At 39.7% G+C, this 18,242-nt stretch overlaps 2 protein-coding genes across 2 annotated transcripts in view; one reads left to right on the top strand and one right to left on the bottom strand.

Moving 5' to 3' along the window:
- Nucleotides 1-18,242, top strand: part of LOC122661883 (probable E3 ubiquitin ligase SUD1) — a 58,400-nt gene that overhangs the window by 10,679 nt on the left and 29,479 nt on the right. Inside the window, exons 6-9 of the mRNA XM_043857395.1 lie at nucleotides 8,285-8,442; nucleotides 9,111-9,274; nucleotides 9,362-9,508; nucleotides 10,288-10,840. Of these exons, the coding sequence (XP_043713330.1) occupies nucleotides 8,285-8,442; nucleotides 9,111-9,274; nucleotides 9,362-9,508; nucleotides 10,288-10,803 (985 nt within the window). The 3' untranslated portion in view covers nucleotides 10,804-10,840. The remainder of the gene's footprint in view (nucleotides 1-8,284; nucleotides 8,443-9,110; nucleotides 9,275-9,361; nucleotides 9,509-10,287; nucleotides 10,841-18,242) is intronic.
- On the bottom strand, nucleotides 15,345-17,711 carry LOC122663123 (putative disease resistance protein At3g14460). The gene has a single exon (XM_043858824.1). The coding sequence runs from the start codon at nucleotides 17,709-17,711 to the stop codon at nucleotides 15,345-15,347; it is 2,367 nt and encodes a 788-aa protein (XP_043714759.1).

Below are 18,242 nucleotides of genomic sequence, written 5' to 3'. Positions count from 1 at the left end.
GGTTTATATTGTTCTTGGAATTGGTCATTGTCATGGTATACCTAGTCTCACATTTGGTTTATACTGTTCTTAGAATCTTATCTTTAAGTAATTAAACTACCATCAACTTGGAGAAATGTTCTTGTTCTCTAAGAAGTTTAACTTGTCAAATGATTTTATTTTTACATGAGATTTTTTGTATTAGGTAGAGCACAAACCCAGTTTTCCTACAAATCCAAGATTGCTTAAATCTAATTTATATTGAAGAATTTATGTTCCGATCAAACCTTATTTGGTGTGCGCGAATGTTGTCAAAATCACTTTGAATGAAATTTTTTTTAAGATATCAAAACAAATGAATATTGTACTGTTCTTTTGGTTTTTAGCAATGTTTTGTCGTATTCAGATTAATGGAATTTTTAGATTTGAGAAAAAACCCCAACATTAGAAAGTTGAAAATTTCACCTACCACCGAAAATCCAGTTTTTGTTCTTGAATTAGGTGGTTGACTTTTTATCCTTTTGGAATGTGAATTTTTAACTATTTTTATTGGATTCAAATAGGGAGGTATTTGCTTATTTATGAATAATATCTTAAGTAAAAACATTTATTTAAATGATATTTGGCATAAATAAAGACCAGGCATTCGATACCACTAAGGTGACAGCCGCCTAGACCCAAAAAATCCGCTTGGATGCCTAGGCGACGCCTTGACAACTATGGTTACTAGATGCACTGATTTTTTATTCTTCACTTTAGAGGTTTCTTTTGGTAGAAGACCAGTGGAACAGAAAGCTAGAGGAAATAGGGCTGGTGGACTGGGTGAGAGTGTGTTGGGAGAAAAGAGCTGGAGTAAGTGTTGAAGCTGGGGTTGCTTCGTTCACGTCCTATTTCTGCTGTGCAAGGCCGCTCATGTCTTCTGTTGTACAATACTACAATATCTGGAAGGCAAAGCTCTGTTGCCTGAGAATTTAGATGCTATTGTTCTAGCAAGAGGACTAAATGATGACACCAATGAATTGATAGAAGCAAAAGATTCTTCAACAGAGGATCGTACCCATTACTAACAATCATAGAGCCGACCATAACTAAACATCATTATCAGTGTATCACTAATAGTGTTATTTTCTCTTAGGTAAATTGTCAATGGTGGAGAGGTCTTCGAATCTCTCTCTCTCTCTCTCTCTCTCTCTCAAGCAGGGATAAGTCCTACTTCGATATGAAAAAATGAAGGCAGCCTCTGCCCCTCTATCCCCCAGTAGAAAAATAGGGGATCTAATGTTTTTAGTTGAAGATAATTGTGTTTTCCTGCAAACAAGCCACTCTCTAAGTTTCTTGACGATCTAGCTGTTCTCTGTTTTCTCTGTGTTCCCTGCCTTTCCTTTTAACTCGTCATTTTCTGCTCTCTCTCTCTCTCTCTTCTACTATGGCCCCTTTAGATATCTAGATATCAATTTTGATCGTTGTCGTCCTTTGGCAAAGAAATACTCCTTTAGATACCCCCTTGGCCTGGGTTGTCAACGATGTCCATCACAACCCCCTTCAGATACGCATTACACTCCCTGAAGTCGAGGCTACAGAAGCGAGCGGGGGCCTCGCTCTGTGTCAGGATTGGGGTGTGTGGAAGTTGAAGAGGGACCATGCTTCCTTCCTCCGTGTGGGGATTGCACGCCCCATCGCTCAATTCACCTCAATCTAGATTTGAGAAGCAAGGAAGGCTCTCTCAGTCTTAGGGCCAAAAAATGATGGATCAGAGCAGTTGAAGGTGTCTCAGTGGAGAATAAACGGGTTAAAGGGGAAGGAGATGCAGGGGGTTAAGAGCAGGACGGTGAGGAGGTGGGAAGGGGAGTTGCGGAGGAAGGGGTTGAGTGAGAGTGGGGAGATGTGGAGGGCGAAGTGAGGGGCAGAGGGCTGCTGGGGGGAGGTGGGGAGGGAGGAGAGTGAAGGGGGCCGGGGGTAGTTTTGAGATTTTGAATTAAGATAGAGAAAGAGAAGTGGGAGTTCTCTTTTATGGCGGGAATCAGAAAAGAAGTTCGGGGTAGGGGAGTTTTGAGTAAATATAGAGTATAGGGGAGTGATAAAAATTTCCCCATATTTTGTTAGCAAAGAATAGCTGGAGTACAATACCAATAACAAAGAGGACAAGTCAACCCTAAGAAGGGACTACAACAAAGGATAAGGAGCCCAAATACAAAGATTCTATCTGTACCCCTCCCTCTCTCTCTCTCAAAAAAAGGCCAACTCATGCAAAAGAAAACTCCCCTTAGGTACACGGGCTATAGCCCTCCTATTGAGGAAGAGGTAACTCAGGGTCCCCCATCTTGATATTGAAGCCACCGAATAATGGAGAGTCTCTTTCTACAATCACATTCGTCCACCCATTAGCTTAGTATTTCCAGCCCTTGATCAATTTATTTTAACTCTGCAGTTACTGAAACAGCCTGATTAATTGGACCTAAGAGCACCAAGATTACCTTGCCTTCAGGATTTCTAAAGACTCCTAATGGATCTTAAACTTCTAGCAGAATTATTCTAATTGAAGATTAGATATAATAGGATTGCAGGAAATAGGAAAAGAACTAGAAACAGAGAAAAGTAAATAATTTCAGCAAGACAAATCAGATAGGTCTGATTGTCTGAAATTGCAGTCGAGGGTTAATTCAGCAAGTGCAAAGTTTGAATGGAATCTGATTACAAAACAGTAGCTTTCTGAGAACTCCTACTACCACTAGGAGAGAATGAAAACATGATCAGATCTGCATATCGGTTGCTAATTAGAATATCAATGAGAAGTAAAATCAGAGAATTAACGAGCAAATGAAGTCCAATATTGGCAGGAATAAGTAATGAGAGCAGAACTGAAATTTTTTGACAGAAACAGTATAGCCACAGGGTTATAAATTGGATAGATCTGACCTAAAACTTCTGAATTGAGAGATAGATAGAAAGAGGATAGATAATAGGCTAGGAATCTACCTAAGCCTCACCCAGAATCCACTAGGTGACCACTGAATCCACAGAGCTAAGCACAATCCGCAGAGCCTATTTCAGAAAACTGAACTTGTATATTGCTAAAATCGATGGGTGCTTGGGTGGCCTGAAGGCCTTACATATATTTATAATAATTGATATTCTAGATCTAAAAAGGAAAAATAAAACATAAGCAATTCCTGACTCTATGATGCAGGTGCACTGCCTTGGGCCTACCCAAACCCATTTGGGTATCCATGCGAAGATGAACTGGGTCCAACTGGGTCTTTGTGTTCAGTAGGATTTAATTTATTTATTTATTAAGGTTTTTATTAATTGGGATTTTTTCTTGTAATCTTTGTTTTAGTTTCAGTCATAGTCGGCTAAGTATTAAAAGAACTTGAGTCCAAGTTTAATTCAGTTTAGAGTCCAAGTTAGAGTCCCGTTTGAGTTTTAATTAAGGCTTAGGATTATTTGGGTTAGGAGTCTCATATTTTATCTTTAAATATTCTTGTAATCAGGTTTAGTTTTCAGATTTGATTAATGAAATCTTGAATTGTTTGTTATCGTATGGTACGAATGAATCAGGATGTATGACCTCTTCTCCCCTCCTCTGATATTTTCTTCTATTCTTCTTCTTCTTCCTGTTCTGCTATTATCTTCTCTTTTCTACTGCTGCCTTTTTTTTTTACAGATTCTGTTCACTTAGTTTCCTCCCCATCCGCTGTTCTGGCATAGGAACAGCCCATCACTATTGAAGATTGTTCTCTTGCATCTCCTCTTCCTTCTGCCTCATATTCTGGGTATATGTTCTCCATCTGTAGGCGTATTTACCCCTTAGGTTTCAGCTTCAAAGAAGATCCCTGCTTTAAGAACCGAAACCTGCAACTTTGACTGGCTCAAGTTACTGCCCAGATCTGGTTTCAGGTCTTTCCTGCTCCTCTTCTGCTAGTTTATTCCAGCCGATTAATTGTGTCTTTGAGAGCCCATAGAGTATGGTTGCTAACCCCTGAATTTTAGAATGGAACACCTTCAGACGAGAGAGAACTCAACAAAAGATTGAAGCCCTGTTTCCGTCTGGTTCTGTTAACCCAAAGTTGAAGACAATCCAGTTTTCCCCTTGTCCCACAATTCTTGTTGCTTTAATTTTATTCTGATTATTTAACCCTTATTTCCCATTATACCCCTCTCTTTCTCCCTTGTTCTCTCGTCCTTATTTTTTATTTTGTCTTAGTTTACCCTTTCCACTAGTACGATACAAACCCATTGCTTTTGTTTGGGAGTTCTGACTAATAACAATTCTGCCATCCCTTTATGAACTTCAATTTATTTACAGAATTGCCACCCCTTTATAGATATTGATTTATTTACTATTTTGCCACTAAATCTTGGATTTGAGTGTTTCCTTGCTTGGGTGGGTTCATAAGCAACCCAATAAGGGTTATTCCAACCCGGGTCTGCATTACTCTATCTCTTCCAATCGACTTGACCAGATAAGGAGGAGTGCTGAACTGACTAGGAAAGAATGAGAAAAAGACAGACCAAACAGGAATAGAATGAAATAATCTAACACAGCTAGCTAAGGATAACAATAGCACTTTAAAAAGGAAAATAAAACTGCTTAAAAGACCCCAACAATTGGACTGTTAGACCAAGATTAGATTCCTAAAACTCACCCAAAAAGAAAAAAAAGATAAGATTCCTGTTGTGATCAGGAAACTGATATCAGAAACTGGAGGCTGTCATGACAGGCAGATTCTGTCAGATGTGTTGTCAGGACTGGTGGATCTGCTGTCATGGCTGTTAGGATTTCTGGTCTTCTTTCCCCTGCTACTGCTACGTAGTGTCTGCATCAACCACCCCACCCCCCAGCACAGGTGCCAATCCTAGACAGTTCCAGATGCCTAATTGCTACCATCAATGTTAAGCTTGATGACATTAGGACGAAGGGTTCTCCAATCATTCTGAATCTGATTCCTATTTGATTGTGGTTAGTTTTGGTTATATTCTTGTTGAGTTCCTATTCAGGTATGAGAGAACCATGGTTAAATAGATACCAAAGGTTGTCTGTATATGATGGGATTTATCTATTTTAGTCAATATTTAATTGTTTATTACTAGGCTTCTGATTTTGATTTCCATTCAGATCTCTTGATAGTGTGATTTTAGGAGTGCAAATCAGGCTGGATGCGTTTACTGGGTGATGAATTTTGATTAGGGTCTAACCTGAAGCCTGGCCTGATGTAGTTTAAATTTAGCCCCAAATCACTCATGGGCTGGCCAGAGTTGCACCCCTTGTGCGATGCTTTCCAGCCATTCTAATTGTGAAAGTTAGAGATTGTTGTGGCTGTAAAATAATTTATCTGATCAATTCTGAACTTAATTTCTCCTGTTATTTTCGTCCAGAATCTCTAGTTCATATTAAAGTTTCATATAAGCTCCATTACTGCAACTTTAAATAATGGGAAAACTGTGTTGTCACCACACTAGTGGCAAATGCATTGTAATCATGACTCTGATTCTGCCACGAGGAAAAGGGATGTGGAAAATCTGACCATTGGATATCTAGGGAAAGGTCAGCATTAGACACGTCAAATTTCAGCCTCAAATTCAATCATTTTTGCCATCCATGTGATGTTATATTCTCCCATGTATGGCCATACACCCCCATAGTCCTCTGCGCCCTCTTTGTAGTCCTGAAAATTTTTACTGTTTGTTTTGCCATGTGGCTCTAAGTCCAATTAGACTGAAACTTGACATGTGAAAAGAGACCATGGGGTCTTCTTGTTCGCAAAATTTCAACCCCAAACAAGTTAAACCCTTTAATAATAGCCTATATACTTTGCTCATCTGCAAATTCTCCATTTCTAGGCTTTTCCTCCATTAACCACATCTAGATCCCCACTTGATTTCTCTGTCTTTAAATTCTAATCTGACCAATTTTTTTTTCCGCGGGGGTGGGGGGGGGGGGGGCATCAAGCTGAATCCTGAGTTGTTATATGGATGAATTTCTGTCATTTTTCTCTTGGAATATCCTAAGAAGATCAAAGCTTGTCCATATAGTAAGTTTTTGGTGCTGCTCGAATACTTATTTAGTTCCCTTTTTAAACATGATTTTACAATTAACGCAATTTGATAAGACTTATTTTAGGTGATTTTAATTTGATAACAATTTTTTAAATGTCTAGTCCGTTAGTTGATATTTTTATTTGTTTGGTAAAGGGGTTAAGGGAACTCATGGGAGTTGCTAAATTGTAATTAGTTTCGTTTGATGCGTTTTATTTCAATCAAGAATTTGGTAAGAGATTTAGAGCCATAATAAAAGTTGGGAGTTTGAGGTCTATATCTTGGTTTGCTATTTTGGATATTTTAGAATTGAGAATTCAGTTGAATTAATGTTATCACAAACCTTAGGATATGGCTTGCCTCTCTTTCTTTCTTGTCTTAACCTGCCATGCACCACTGAACCTAATCTGTCTTGCACCATTGGTGCTTAGAATCTAACAGAAGATATGACCCTGATGAAGTGGAGTAGTGAAGCAGGATGCTAAGATATACCAGAATATCCACCGTAGGGGTATTCTGGTCTTTTTTCCTGTTTTATTTAGTTCTTTATTTATTTTTCTGTTTTATGTATTCCTAGTCATATTTCAGCTATGACTAGGGTTATTTTTGTCTTTTGGCTGTTTTACTTTATTCTATAAATAAAAGGCTTGTCTGGTCTCATCGATCCAACCAGGTATTCTCCTAATTTCTGTCTTCTAATATGGTATCAGAGCAGTAATCTCTGATCGAGCCTGCTTATTAAAAACCCCCCCCTCCATTGTTCTCTCTTCTTCTTCTTCCATTCGATCCCTTCTTCCTCCCCCCTTCTTCCACTCGATCTTCTTCACCTTTTTTTGGTTTCTTCTTCTGGATTAGGGCAGATCTAATGAGGTGATCTGTTGTTTAGATGCTGCCCTAATTAATCACCTCATCCCTTAATGCTTTAACAAGTTTTTTGGATCGATAGCTGCTGCACATTCCTCTGCGATTTTGTTTGGAGCTCTCCCCTCTTGCAGATCAGTCTCCTCTCTCAATTTGAAACTGGTTTGATTATTGGGATCCATTCCTGCAGTCTCTATTGGACAGCTGCTATCACAGGTTCCCTTCTCCAGATTGAAGCATCTCCTCAATCGATCTACTTTCAGGGTTTTTCAAAAAAAACCCTGACTTTATCGATTTTCGTTTTTTTCTATGGTTCTCTGTGTGGATTTTTTGGAGCAGCTACTTCATCAACAATCAGCATCATCTATGCAGAATTTTCTCAGCCTTTGAAGACCTCATATCTGCAGAATTTTTTCTCAGCCTTTGAAGACCCCTACACCAGATCGATTACCTCTTTTAGGGTTTTTTTCTTAAACCCTGCTTCTCAATTTTGGTTTTAGGGCAGTTTGTTGCTGTCCTCCAGCTTCTGTTCTTGTTACCACAGGGCTTAATCAGGCCTTGTATAGCTGTTTTTTTGCTGCTGCTCTCTTCTCTCCAATATGGGAGACTCAGAGGTTACCACAGCCAACTCTGGAGGAGATTCTCAGTCCCGGACAGAATTCCTCCCTTATGCTGCCTCCATTAAGCTCGATGGCACTAATTATCTCATATGGGCCAGATCTCTATCTTTAACTGTGGCTGGTAGAGGACTCAGTGGGCATCTTAATGGCACTTCTAAACAGCCTACTGAAGAAGGGCCTGCCAAGACTCGATGGGCTGCTAATGATGCCATGGTTATGTCTTTCATCTTGAACTCCATGCCACAGGACCTTTCCAGCCAGTACCTTCTTCTTGATGCTGCTGCACAAATTTGGGCTGCTGCTAAAGGCACGTATGGTCAATTGGGGAATGATGCACAGGTATATGACATCCGGAAAACACTCGGTCTTTTTTCCTGTTTTATTTAGTTCTTTAGTTATTTTTCTGTTTTATGTATTCCTAGTCATATTTCAGCTATGACTAGGGTTATTTTTGTCTTTTGGCTGTTTTACTTTATTCTATAAACAAAAGGCTTTGCTGGTCTCATCGATCCAACCAAGTATCCTCCTAATTTCTGTCTTCTAATACAGGATTTATGTATCCTATTTCAAGTAGTTGGGATAAGGCTTGTTGGGGTGAAATGAGTTTAGTTGTTTGACTTCTTGGGAACATGTACATTATTTTCTTGGCTCAATAATCTTGTATATGGTTTCTTTTCTGATAGGTCCTCTCCTAATTTTCTGTAGTTCAATTAATTCTGGTATGAATTTTTCATGCTACCCATTTTATGCTCTCTATCTGGTAATTACCTTATTAAAACTTCTTGCAGGTATGGTTTTGTCCTTCGCATTGTTCTGTTGCTGATTTTAGCATGGATGACCCTGCTTCTTTTCAATTCAGCCTTGATAGTTGTACCCATTTCACTTGGACGTGCACTATTCAATGCTGTTCCTTTTCTCCCCATAACACACGGAATCAAGTGTAATGGTAAGCTGGTTACAAAGTTCTTGTTTTTAGTCTAAGCTTTCTCATGCTTGTGGGTTAAGCTTGCTTAGGAGTAAATGCTTGCTTGGATCTATGCATTCCCTTGCTTTTGGGTAGTGGCTGGTGAATGATTAGTTGTTTTGACGTGGGGGCTTTTATATTCCCTCAGCACCCTTGTGCTTTAAGGAAAAATGACTGGAAACGTCACCTGACAAATGACAACATACATAAAATTGGGGGAATATATTTTTGGTACTTAAATAGGGGAATTTATTTACTACCTCAAGTTAAAAAGCATATGCAAAATGTTTGACCCATATAAAAAGACCAATAGCATATGCACAATGGGAAGCGTAATGTCAAGTTATTACCTGGCACCTGCATATTAACATTGATGACCATAGTACAAAGAGCAACAGGATCACTACATTAGGGAGAGCATCATATCAAGTTACTATTTCACGTGAGGTGCATATGCAAAGGTAACAGGCCAATTGATTAACAAGTTGGTACTAGTTGATGGCCCCTAGTCACAATCTCCTAACTAGTATCAGGTATTTGTATGGAAACATGTAGTTGATACTTTAACTGCACTTTGCCTGGAAAAGAAATTCCAACTCTAATTTTCTGTGTGGATTGAAATGAAATGTGATTATGAGTTCTTCCTGTAGATCTTTACGCGTTCATTATTGGAAGCTATGTCATGTGGACCATTGTAGCTGGAGCCAGGTATACAATTGAGCATCTAAAAACACGGAGAGCAAGGGTTTTGTTGAACCAAATCTGGAAGTGGTGTGGTATTGTACTCAAGAGTTCTGCATTATTGTCACTATGGGTAAGCAATTCAGTTAAGGATATTATTCATGTTATTGATCGTAATGGTTTTTCACCCATTCTTTTAATATTTGCTATTGTTCTCCAGATCTTTCTCATCCCAGTGTTGATTGGTCTTCTTTTTGAGCTCTTGGTCATCGTGCCAATGCGCGTCCCTGTAGATGAAAGTCCGGTTTTCCTTCTCTACCAGGACTGGGCGCTGGGACTTATTTTTCTCAAGATCTGGACTAGATTGGTGGGTGCTTTACTTCTTTCTACCTGTATGCTTTAACGTTGTTCGTATGGGGATATCTGTTTCCTTCCACCCCCCTCCCCCCTCCCCCCCCCCCCGAAAAATAAAAAAGGCGGTTGAGGCTAATAACTAGGAGATGCCTATCTTGCAAAATCAGGAACAGTGACATATTTTCTTTCGGACTTGACTGTGACACCATTCACATGCCAGAAAAGATCATATACTTGCATAAGATTATCGTATATTCATACACATGCCGCCATGGAAGCATATACCATGTATATAATTTTTCATGTACATCAATTTATTTTTTAGGACATTCTATTGGAAATGTATCTCCTATTTTTTTTCTTGGTCAAAGAAATGCATCTCCAAGAAAATTGAAAATCAGTATGTTGGACCATTCTCATTGGTGTCTTTTTTGTTTTTTGTGTTGCTGTCCTTGTTACATTGCCATTAATTTTGTTTGGATGACTGTAATCTGTTAAAATGGGCTGCACATTGGTCTGGGTCATCCTAAATCTGATCTAAATTCAGTCACACTTTTTATTATTTTTTTAAGCTGTCAGGTTTTCTAAGCATGTCTAATTAAATGGCGTGGGACCATCCTCAATAGGTTATGAGGAGGAAGGGTTGGCGGGAAGAAGAGGGGGGGGGGCGTTATCTTCTAGTTAAAAACACTTGATTATATCTCTTCAATGTCGTAGCTTCTTTGTGTGGTTTAAGAACAAAGTTGAATAGCAAGTATTCAAGTTGACCTCTTTTCTTTTTTGGTGGATCAGGCTATGCTGGATCACATGACACCCCTGGTGGATGAAAGCTGGCGAATGAAGTTCGAGAGGGTAAGAGAGGATGGCTTCTCCCAGCTGCGGGGGTTCTGGGTATTGCGGGAGATAGTTATCCCAATCATGATGAAATTGCTAACAGCCCTCTGTGTACCTTATGTGTTCGCAAGGGGGGTTTTCCCTGCCCTTGGTTATCCGTTGATAGTTAATTCAGCTGTCTACCGGTTTGCATGGATAGGCTGCCTGAGCTTTAGCTTGCTGTTCTTCTGTGCTAAGAGATTCCATGTCTGGTTCACCAATCTCCACAATTCCATACGTGATGACCGCTATTTGATTGGTCGGAGACTTCATAACTTCGGTGAAGATAGAGCAGCGAATGTCAGTGGGACTGATATTGTCCCTACGACTCAAGATGCAAGTTTGATTAATGATGGAATAATTCGACGTGAGCAAGAAGCTGATGTAGGACTGAGACTAAGGCAGAATCCCCAAAACCCGGGGCAGGTTGTGTGATGTGTGGATGGAAAGGCCAAGTACATTGCTTGTTGACAATATTTGGAAGTCTGCGGCTGCCTCCTTTATTCAGAGTCATAGAGGTACGTGCATATTTTCTCTTGTGCATAGAGATAGGGATGTTGATTACTAGCTTCTTTACCCACCTACAACTCCCCATGATTGTTGGGGAAGCTGTTACTGAAAGTTGTTTATAGAAAAGCAGATCTACGGATGCTGATGTGTTGTAATCTCTGTTCTAGTGGAATGGCTTTTCAACTCAGACGAGTGATAGAAACAATGTAGTAGATCGTGTGTTTTTTTGATTATTATGTTTCAGCATGTAAAGTTCCGTGTAAGGAAAATTTGGACCATTTACTTCTAACCCTGTGTGCAGAAACAATTGATATATTAACAGAGTTTTGTTGTATGCCACAGTAGAACATCTGATGTTCATAAGCCTGCGGCATTTGATCCCCCCACGAAGTGAATGATGTCCATTTGTTCATTGGTGGAACTTTAATATTAAGAGGCCACTTAAAGTGAGCTTTGCATTTGCTTGATTAACTTCCAATGTCACACTTCCTCTGAGCTCTGGGTATGAAGATGTCACACCTTACCTTCAATGTTGTTTGCCATGCTGCCCACCCAATACCGTGCAGGGGGAGGGGGGGGGGGGTTTGTATTGAACAGATAGGAGAGCCCTCATTTCCTCTCGCCTTCCCGCATATCTTTCGCTATCGGGTAGGAAACACCTTCCCATAAAATTTATTTTATTCTCTTTCATAAGCAATGTCAAACTAAAGATTAGTTCCCAGTACTTTGCTTTACTAGATGTAATATGGGGAGGTCTTGTGTTCAAAACTTGTGGGAGACGTAAGAAAACCAAAAAGAGGTATTTTGAAACTTCATTTTCCTTTGTAAATGTATTAGTTACAAAAGTGAGCTTCCCTCCCAAGCATCCAGCATCTCAACTTTTGAAAACCCAGGAAAATTGTCAAAGAAAGATCGATCAAAAGGAAGGCACACTGGTGCAGGAAAGAGAAGAGGGGAATAGATATGACCATATGAACTTCTGCATTCTTGGCTTCTTCATCCAACAGTGAGTCTGAACACTCATCCAAGTCCAAGCAACATAAACAGAAGAAACTGAGTGGTAGAGGGGAGGGAAAGAAAAGAAAATGAGAGGAGCTGGTCTCTGAAGATGACAGTGGAAGGAAGCTGAAAGTTTTTCACAGAATACGTATATGACCTTATTACACATTTAAACTATTTAAGAGCCGGCAGTGCTTAGAGTGAGAAGTTAAGGTCTTGGGTTTGCGAGATGAAGATGGAGCAGGAGCACTAAGGATCTTCACTGCAAACTTACCATAGAGATATGGATTGATGCACAGCAAGTGGTAAATTAGGTAACCCTAGGAGGCAGATATCCATGATGGTCTTTGGGGAGATCTTTCCTTTTTTATTTGAGTTCTGTAATTTTATCAAGAGGTAAAACATTTGCACAAGGTCAGCATAATTTTAAAATTGCATGTTGGCACCCCTCATAAGACCCAGCTTACTATAGCACACCCTGTAAAATGTTGCATAGACCCCTCTATTTTTATTGTTTTTTTATAATGCCCCTCTTCCAAGGCATGAAGCTGCACATTGTCCGTGTAGCAAACCCTCTCCCTTTTACTAAGGGATGCTTTCAGTTTGTAAATATGCTAAAGTAGGATAGAAGTGATTTACCAAAAAAACGAAAACGTAAGATAGAAGCTCATCATGGCCTATTGAAGGGAACTTTATAGATTTACTGTCTATTTGATATTAAAGCGATATTATATTAACCATAAAAAAGCCATTATTCAAGTTAGCATGTTTTGATCATTGGATCAAACCTTTTATTTGGGTATACCGTGTTTTCTTCTCCAGCTTTTGAAGGATGGAGTAAGTGGAGATATTGGATTACTTGTTGAAGACTCTGGATAGGGCGCAAGAGATGAATTCAAACCTACTTTGAAAAATGGAGTTTGTTTCAAATTTTACGGAGACTTGCATTGGTACAAATGAGATTGTCCAATTAAAAGAAAGTATTGGGCAGTTCTATTTTTCCGCCTTTCCATCGGGGTAGCGTGATATTTTTGTGCGTTTCTGTGTCTCTGTGTAGGAGCCACGCGGGTTACCTGACTAGGTAGCGTTCTTTGCACAGGGAATAGTTTTTAATGTAGTTTATAATTTACGGGAAATAGAACACTTCCCAGTTGCATCCCCATGCGCCCACACACAAGGGGCAAAATGACTGACCCACCCCTTCTGTTGGATGTCCTTGCCCCTCTCCACATGATTGGACAGCAAACCCCTCCCCTTTATTTGTGTTAAATTTAACTTTGACCTATTTGACAGACAATTTCAATAATCAATGTAAATGAATTACTCTAAAGAACTCAACATCCGATTGAAAAAAGAGGTTAATTATCATTTGAGGCCAGGAGCATGCAACAACTATTGTCACCAAAAGATTGATGACACTACATCAATGTCAACTTATTCACAAAATTAGAGTAGTTTTATTAGATAATATATCAAGAGGGGTTTTACTTTGCCCTTGAAACTTTCATTGAAATTTCTAATTCACAGAAATCCATAGCAATTGAGAAAATGATCATGGTTATATTAGTTGGCTATGTAACTGGATTTACTTGGCATGTGGAGTTCAATGGTCTGAAACTAAGGGAAAAAAAAATCTTCTCCAATTCCCTAAAAGTACAGTGTGGTGCAGTTTGGGGTGGCGATGTCAATTGCTGGCAGCTCTGATATTCAATAGTGCCCAACTCGAGAAGAAAGAAAAAAAAACGAAATCAATGAGCTTGGACTGTTAGATGTTCGAGCTGCCAAGTGTCGAGCTCTCCACTCGAATTGCACTGCCCTGTACAATTTGGAATTGGAGAGGATTTATATTCGAAACTATGTCCGGTCACCCAGACAAGTTAGTTTTTTTTTAAATGGAAAAGAACAGAGGAAGTTTTCCTCCACCGAGCATCCTATGGTTCACAAACCCCTATAGGGTTTTAGTATATTCCCCTTAACACCCTCACGATACCCCTGCACACATCTGCAACACCGTAGTGAATGGATCCCCATTAACCATGAGTGAAGGAAAACTCGATCAAAAAAGAAAAGTTAGTTTTATTTTTTATTTTTTATTAAAGATCAGTAAAAAGAGTTATGTGGGTGTCTTTCCTAGCATTGATAGGTAGTTGGTGAGCAATTTCCACATTAACTCTGTCCCCCCCCCCCCCCCCCTTCCCCGTCCCCTTCCCCTTCCCCTTCCCTTTTTCTTCAAAATAAGTAGAGATTCAACCTGATTTATATAGTTTTGAATATCAAACATGATTGAGAATAACACCCATGCCTAGTGAAAGATATCCTTGTAGTTGAGCCAATTGACTGCATTGTGAGAGTCCCAGTTAATTCAGTTACTGGGCAATGAACCATAATCACCTCACCACCCATAATAAGACAACTCTTTGGGTTAGTATTGTCAATGCGCTGTATGGGTACTGTGATAGGTTAACATGTTTGACTTGCTAGGCCAAGACAAGTTTCAGAACATTGGTGGTGAAACAACAAAAACTCTTTAAAAAGGAAGCGTTCAAGTACCTCATTGAAAACCTTCAAAACTATCAGAAACAAAACAAAGCAAAGATGACATAGATTTAACGTGGTTCACACACCAATATGATGTGCTATGTCCACGGACAAAGATGAAGATGATTCACTATGTAATAGAAGAAAAGTACAATGGAGATTTCTCAAGAACACCCAAAACAACAACAAATATTTTCTTCACAAAACCCTGACACAAAAACCCAAAAAATCACCTCTTCACTTATTTATACAACAAGACCGTAAAACAATTAATATATACTCCTCCAAACCCTCCGCTACCGTCACAAACCTCAGAAAAATCTCATTCGGATCACCATAAAAAAAAAATGTCTGAGTGGATCAATCTTCAAAACGGGTACAAGAGAATTCGAGACACACATAACATCTTCTTAGCTGGTAATGATGCAATGTAGACACTTCAAACACTCAATACAACCATCCCTGATGTTACTGTCGCAAAACAAAAATAATATTCCAAGTTATTTTAAAGGATGTAAGCAAATGTAAGTAGTGGCAGGGACTAGATGAATAGATTTTTTTTTGGGGGTTAAAAAGCGGTATGTTGTTTAGGGCTTAATGAATTGTGTATTTGTGTCTTTCCTTTCTCAAGTAATTTCTATCTGTAACAAGTTGAAGTCAAAGCTATTGGAATGTCTCAAAAATTGACTCTAATGACTTGGGGAAGAGAGAATTGTCTTTGCATGTAAGAGAGAGAGAGAGAGAGAGATGGAACAGTTAAATCTACCCACCTGTGGAACTGTACCCTTGCATGTCTGTTGCGTAATTTACTCATGTTCTTCACATCTCATCACTCTCCTATGAAGAAAAATTAGATTAAATTCACACATGGCAAAACGTAAAGTAGAGACAGAAATCATACATTTTTTATTACAGAAGAAATACCTCACTTAATGCAGCGGTACAGAGTCTATTGCTACGTAATGGACTTGGGCAATAATCTTGGACCACTCTTCTCCTTCCTTCTTTTGGTACCGTTGTTTCAGCATTGGACAATTCTGGATGTGCAAACCTTTAAGAGATGTTAGGTCAGAGAGTCCATCATATAAGGATTCAAGAATTGGGCAGTCCTTGATGCAAAATTCCCAAAGATTGGTGGGAAGCAGACCCTTTGGAATGGACACGAGAGCTGGACATCCACCGACGGTGAGATCTGAAAGAGAGGTGAGATTATGAAGACCTGAGGTCTGTAGGGGTTCCAGACTCTTGCACTCCATAAGAAAAGAGCATCCCACAATCTTCAGTTGTTCAAGATTTGTGAGCTTGTGCAGCGCCTTGGGCAAGGAATTCAGCTTCCCACATTTTTGAATCGATAAATTTTGAAGTGCGATGGGTAACCCCATATCTGGAAAGGACTCAAGAGCAGGGCATTCTTCCGTTCTCAATGTTCTGAGGGATGTAAGTTTGTAAAGTCCCCCTGGCAGGGACTCCAGATTCTTGCAATCGATGATCTCCAATCCTCGAAGCGAAGTGGGTAAGGCTATTTCCTGGAAGGACACAAGAGCAGGGCAACTTTTGATTACAAATTCTTGGAGTGGCGTTAGAGTGTGTAGCTCCTTGGGTAGTGACTCCAGATTCTTGCAATCAATGATCTCCAATTTTCGAAGCAAAGTGGGTAAGGCTATTTCCTGGAAGGACACAAGAGCAGGACAACTTTTGATTACAAATTCTTGGAGTGACGTTAGAGTGTGTAGCTCCTTGGGTAGTGACTCCAGATTCTTGCAATCAATGATCTCCAATTTTCGAAGCGAAGTGGGTAACCTTGTTTCTTGGAAGGACACAAGAGCAGGGCAATTTTCGATTACAAATTCTTGGAGCGACGTTAAAGTGTGTAGCTCCTTGGGTAGTGACTTCAGATTCTCACAATCGATGATCTTCAATTCTTGAAACGAAGTGGGTAATCCTGTTTCCTGGAAGGACACAAGAGCATGGCAACTTTCGATTACAAATTCTTGGAGCGACGTTAGAGACGTGAGGTTGTGTAGGACTTCAACCGATGATGTGAGTCCTCTAGCCCCATCAATTCTTAATTCTTTAAGACGATGGAGATTACACATGCTCTGTGCCAGCTTCCCTAGGTTGTCACAATCAAAACAGATGTACAAAAGCTGAAGGCTTGAAGGAAGGAGATCAAACCCGCCAATCTCGTTCTGCAGAGGAACTGTAAGCAATTTACAATCATAGATCTTTAATTCTTCAAGTGCTGTCAAGTGTTGCATAACTCCAATGTGTAGCGATTCGAGATCTGACACATCATCATCAATAGCCCAGGACAAATGTACTTCATCCCTAGTCCAGCACATCCAGTCCATGGGATAAGACACGATTTGTAGCACATGGAGGCAAGGGAAGGAAATATGTACACGTGGTGCTGATGATGATTGACGGTTAGAATTGGACAATGATGTTATCTGGCCACAACTATTCAAAGTCAACTTCTTAACGGAGGGTAGACTCGAAATCACCGCTAATTTTGGACATTCTCTGAGACGGAGACATTGCAATGAAGGAAGAAGCCGCGGTAGTTCTCTTAGGTCGTGACATCTTACTATTTCCATTCGCACCAAGCCAGGAAAGCGGTGAGAGAACATCCTTAGCCTGGGACAATATTTTATAATCAGCTTACGGAGGCAAGGGAATTGTCCTCCACCTTCTTTTTCTTCTTCAACCACTTCAAGCCACTCCTCCCACTCTTCCATCCCTTCAATATATAGTGTCTTCAATGATCGAAATTTCTTATTAGTTGATGATGAGCCATCCTCATGTAACCCACTTCCCACCATTTTAGTAGCACTGCAGAATTTGATCTCTAGGTGTTCGAGCAAGGGCAGTTGATTAAGACGAGGCAAGAACATGCAATTGCGACAACCAGTGAGATGTACGGTCTTTAAATTAGAGAAGGAAGGATGCTCCATCCAACTTGGGAAATTCGTACCACCATAGTTTTGAATCCATAGCACTTCAAGATTGGTAGGAGGCTGTAGTTTTTCAAGTACATACTCCTCTGCTTTTTCATCTCTCCCTAAATCAGGAAAACTATCATGGCTTTCATAATTTCTCCATTTCAGTTGTCGACGAAGAAGATTCAGCTTGTTCTTTAAATTGGCCACCATGGTTTCTATCCCACTATTGCCTACATTTTCCAAATTTACAATATCCAGAGTCCCACGGAGTTGGGACATCTCCCTCAACTTGCTACTATTTTTTGACCCCACAACAAATCTATTCAATGATTGAAGACAAGTTAAGTTGTCCATTCCTAATGGCATTATAACCAAACCCTCAGGAATAAAGAGATGTCAAAGGTTTATGAGGTTACTTATACCTTCGGGCAACTCTCTAAGGTTCTCACAGTGAGTTAGGATCAACGTTTGTAGATTGTAAAGACTTGAAATTGAGTCGGGTAACCTCACAATATCATAACATGATAGATCAAGAAGCCTTAGATGTTTCAACCTGCCAATTGAATCTGGCAACTCACCATTGCCATGATATCTTAAACATAGCACACGCAGGAATTGGAATTAGAGCATGGTAAGAAACTGGGGCATGGAATTATAATGAAATCCATAATTTAGCATTAGATAAGTGCGTAACCTTTTCATGGCCTTAGATTCTATCGCCCCATCATTACGATTTCCTTTAAGTTTGTAACACAAGTGACGGGATGTTGTAAGAACTTTGGATGGCTTATCATACTCTCTCCTACAAAACATTCCACCCGAAACAAATTGTGCTAAATCATGGATCAGATCATGCATCACAAATGTTGATCTTATGCTACTGGA

Source organism: Telopea speciosissima, chromosome 5 (assembly GCF_018873765.1).
Source record: "Telopea speciosissima isolate NSW1024214 ecotype Mountain lineage chromosome 5, Tspe_v1, whole genome shotgun sequence".
Taxonomy (NCBI): Eukaryota; Viridiplantae; Streptophyta; class Magnoliopsida; order Proteales; family Proteaceae; genus Telopea; species Telopea speciosissima.
This window is presented reverse-complemented; position numbering and strand designations above follow the sequence as displayed.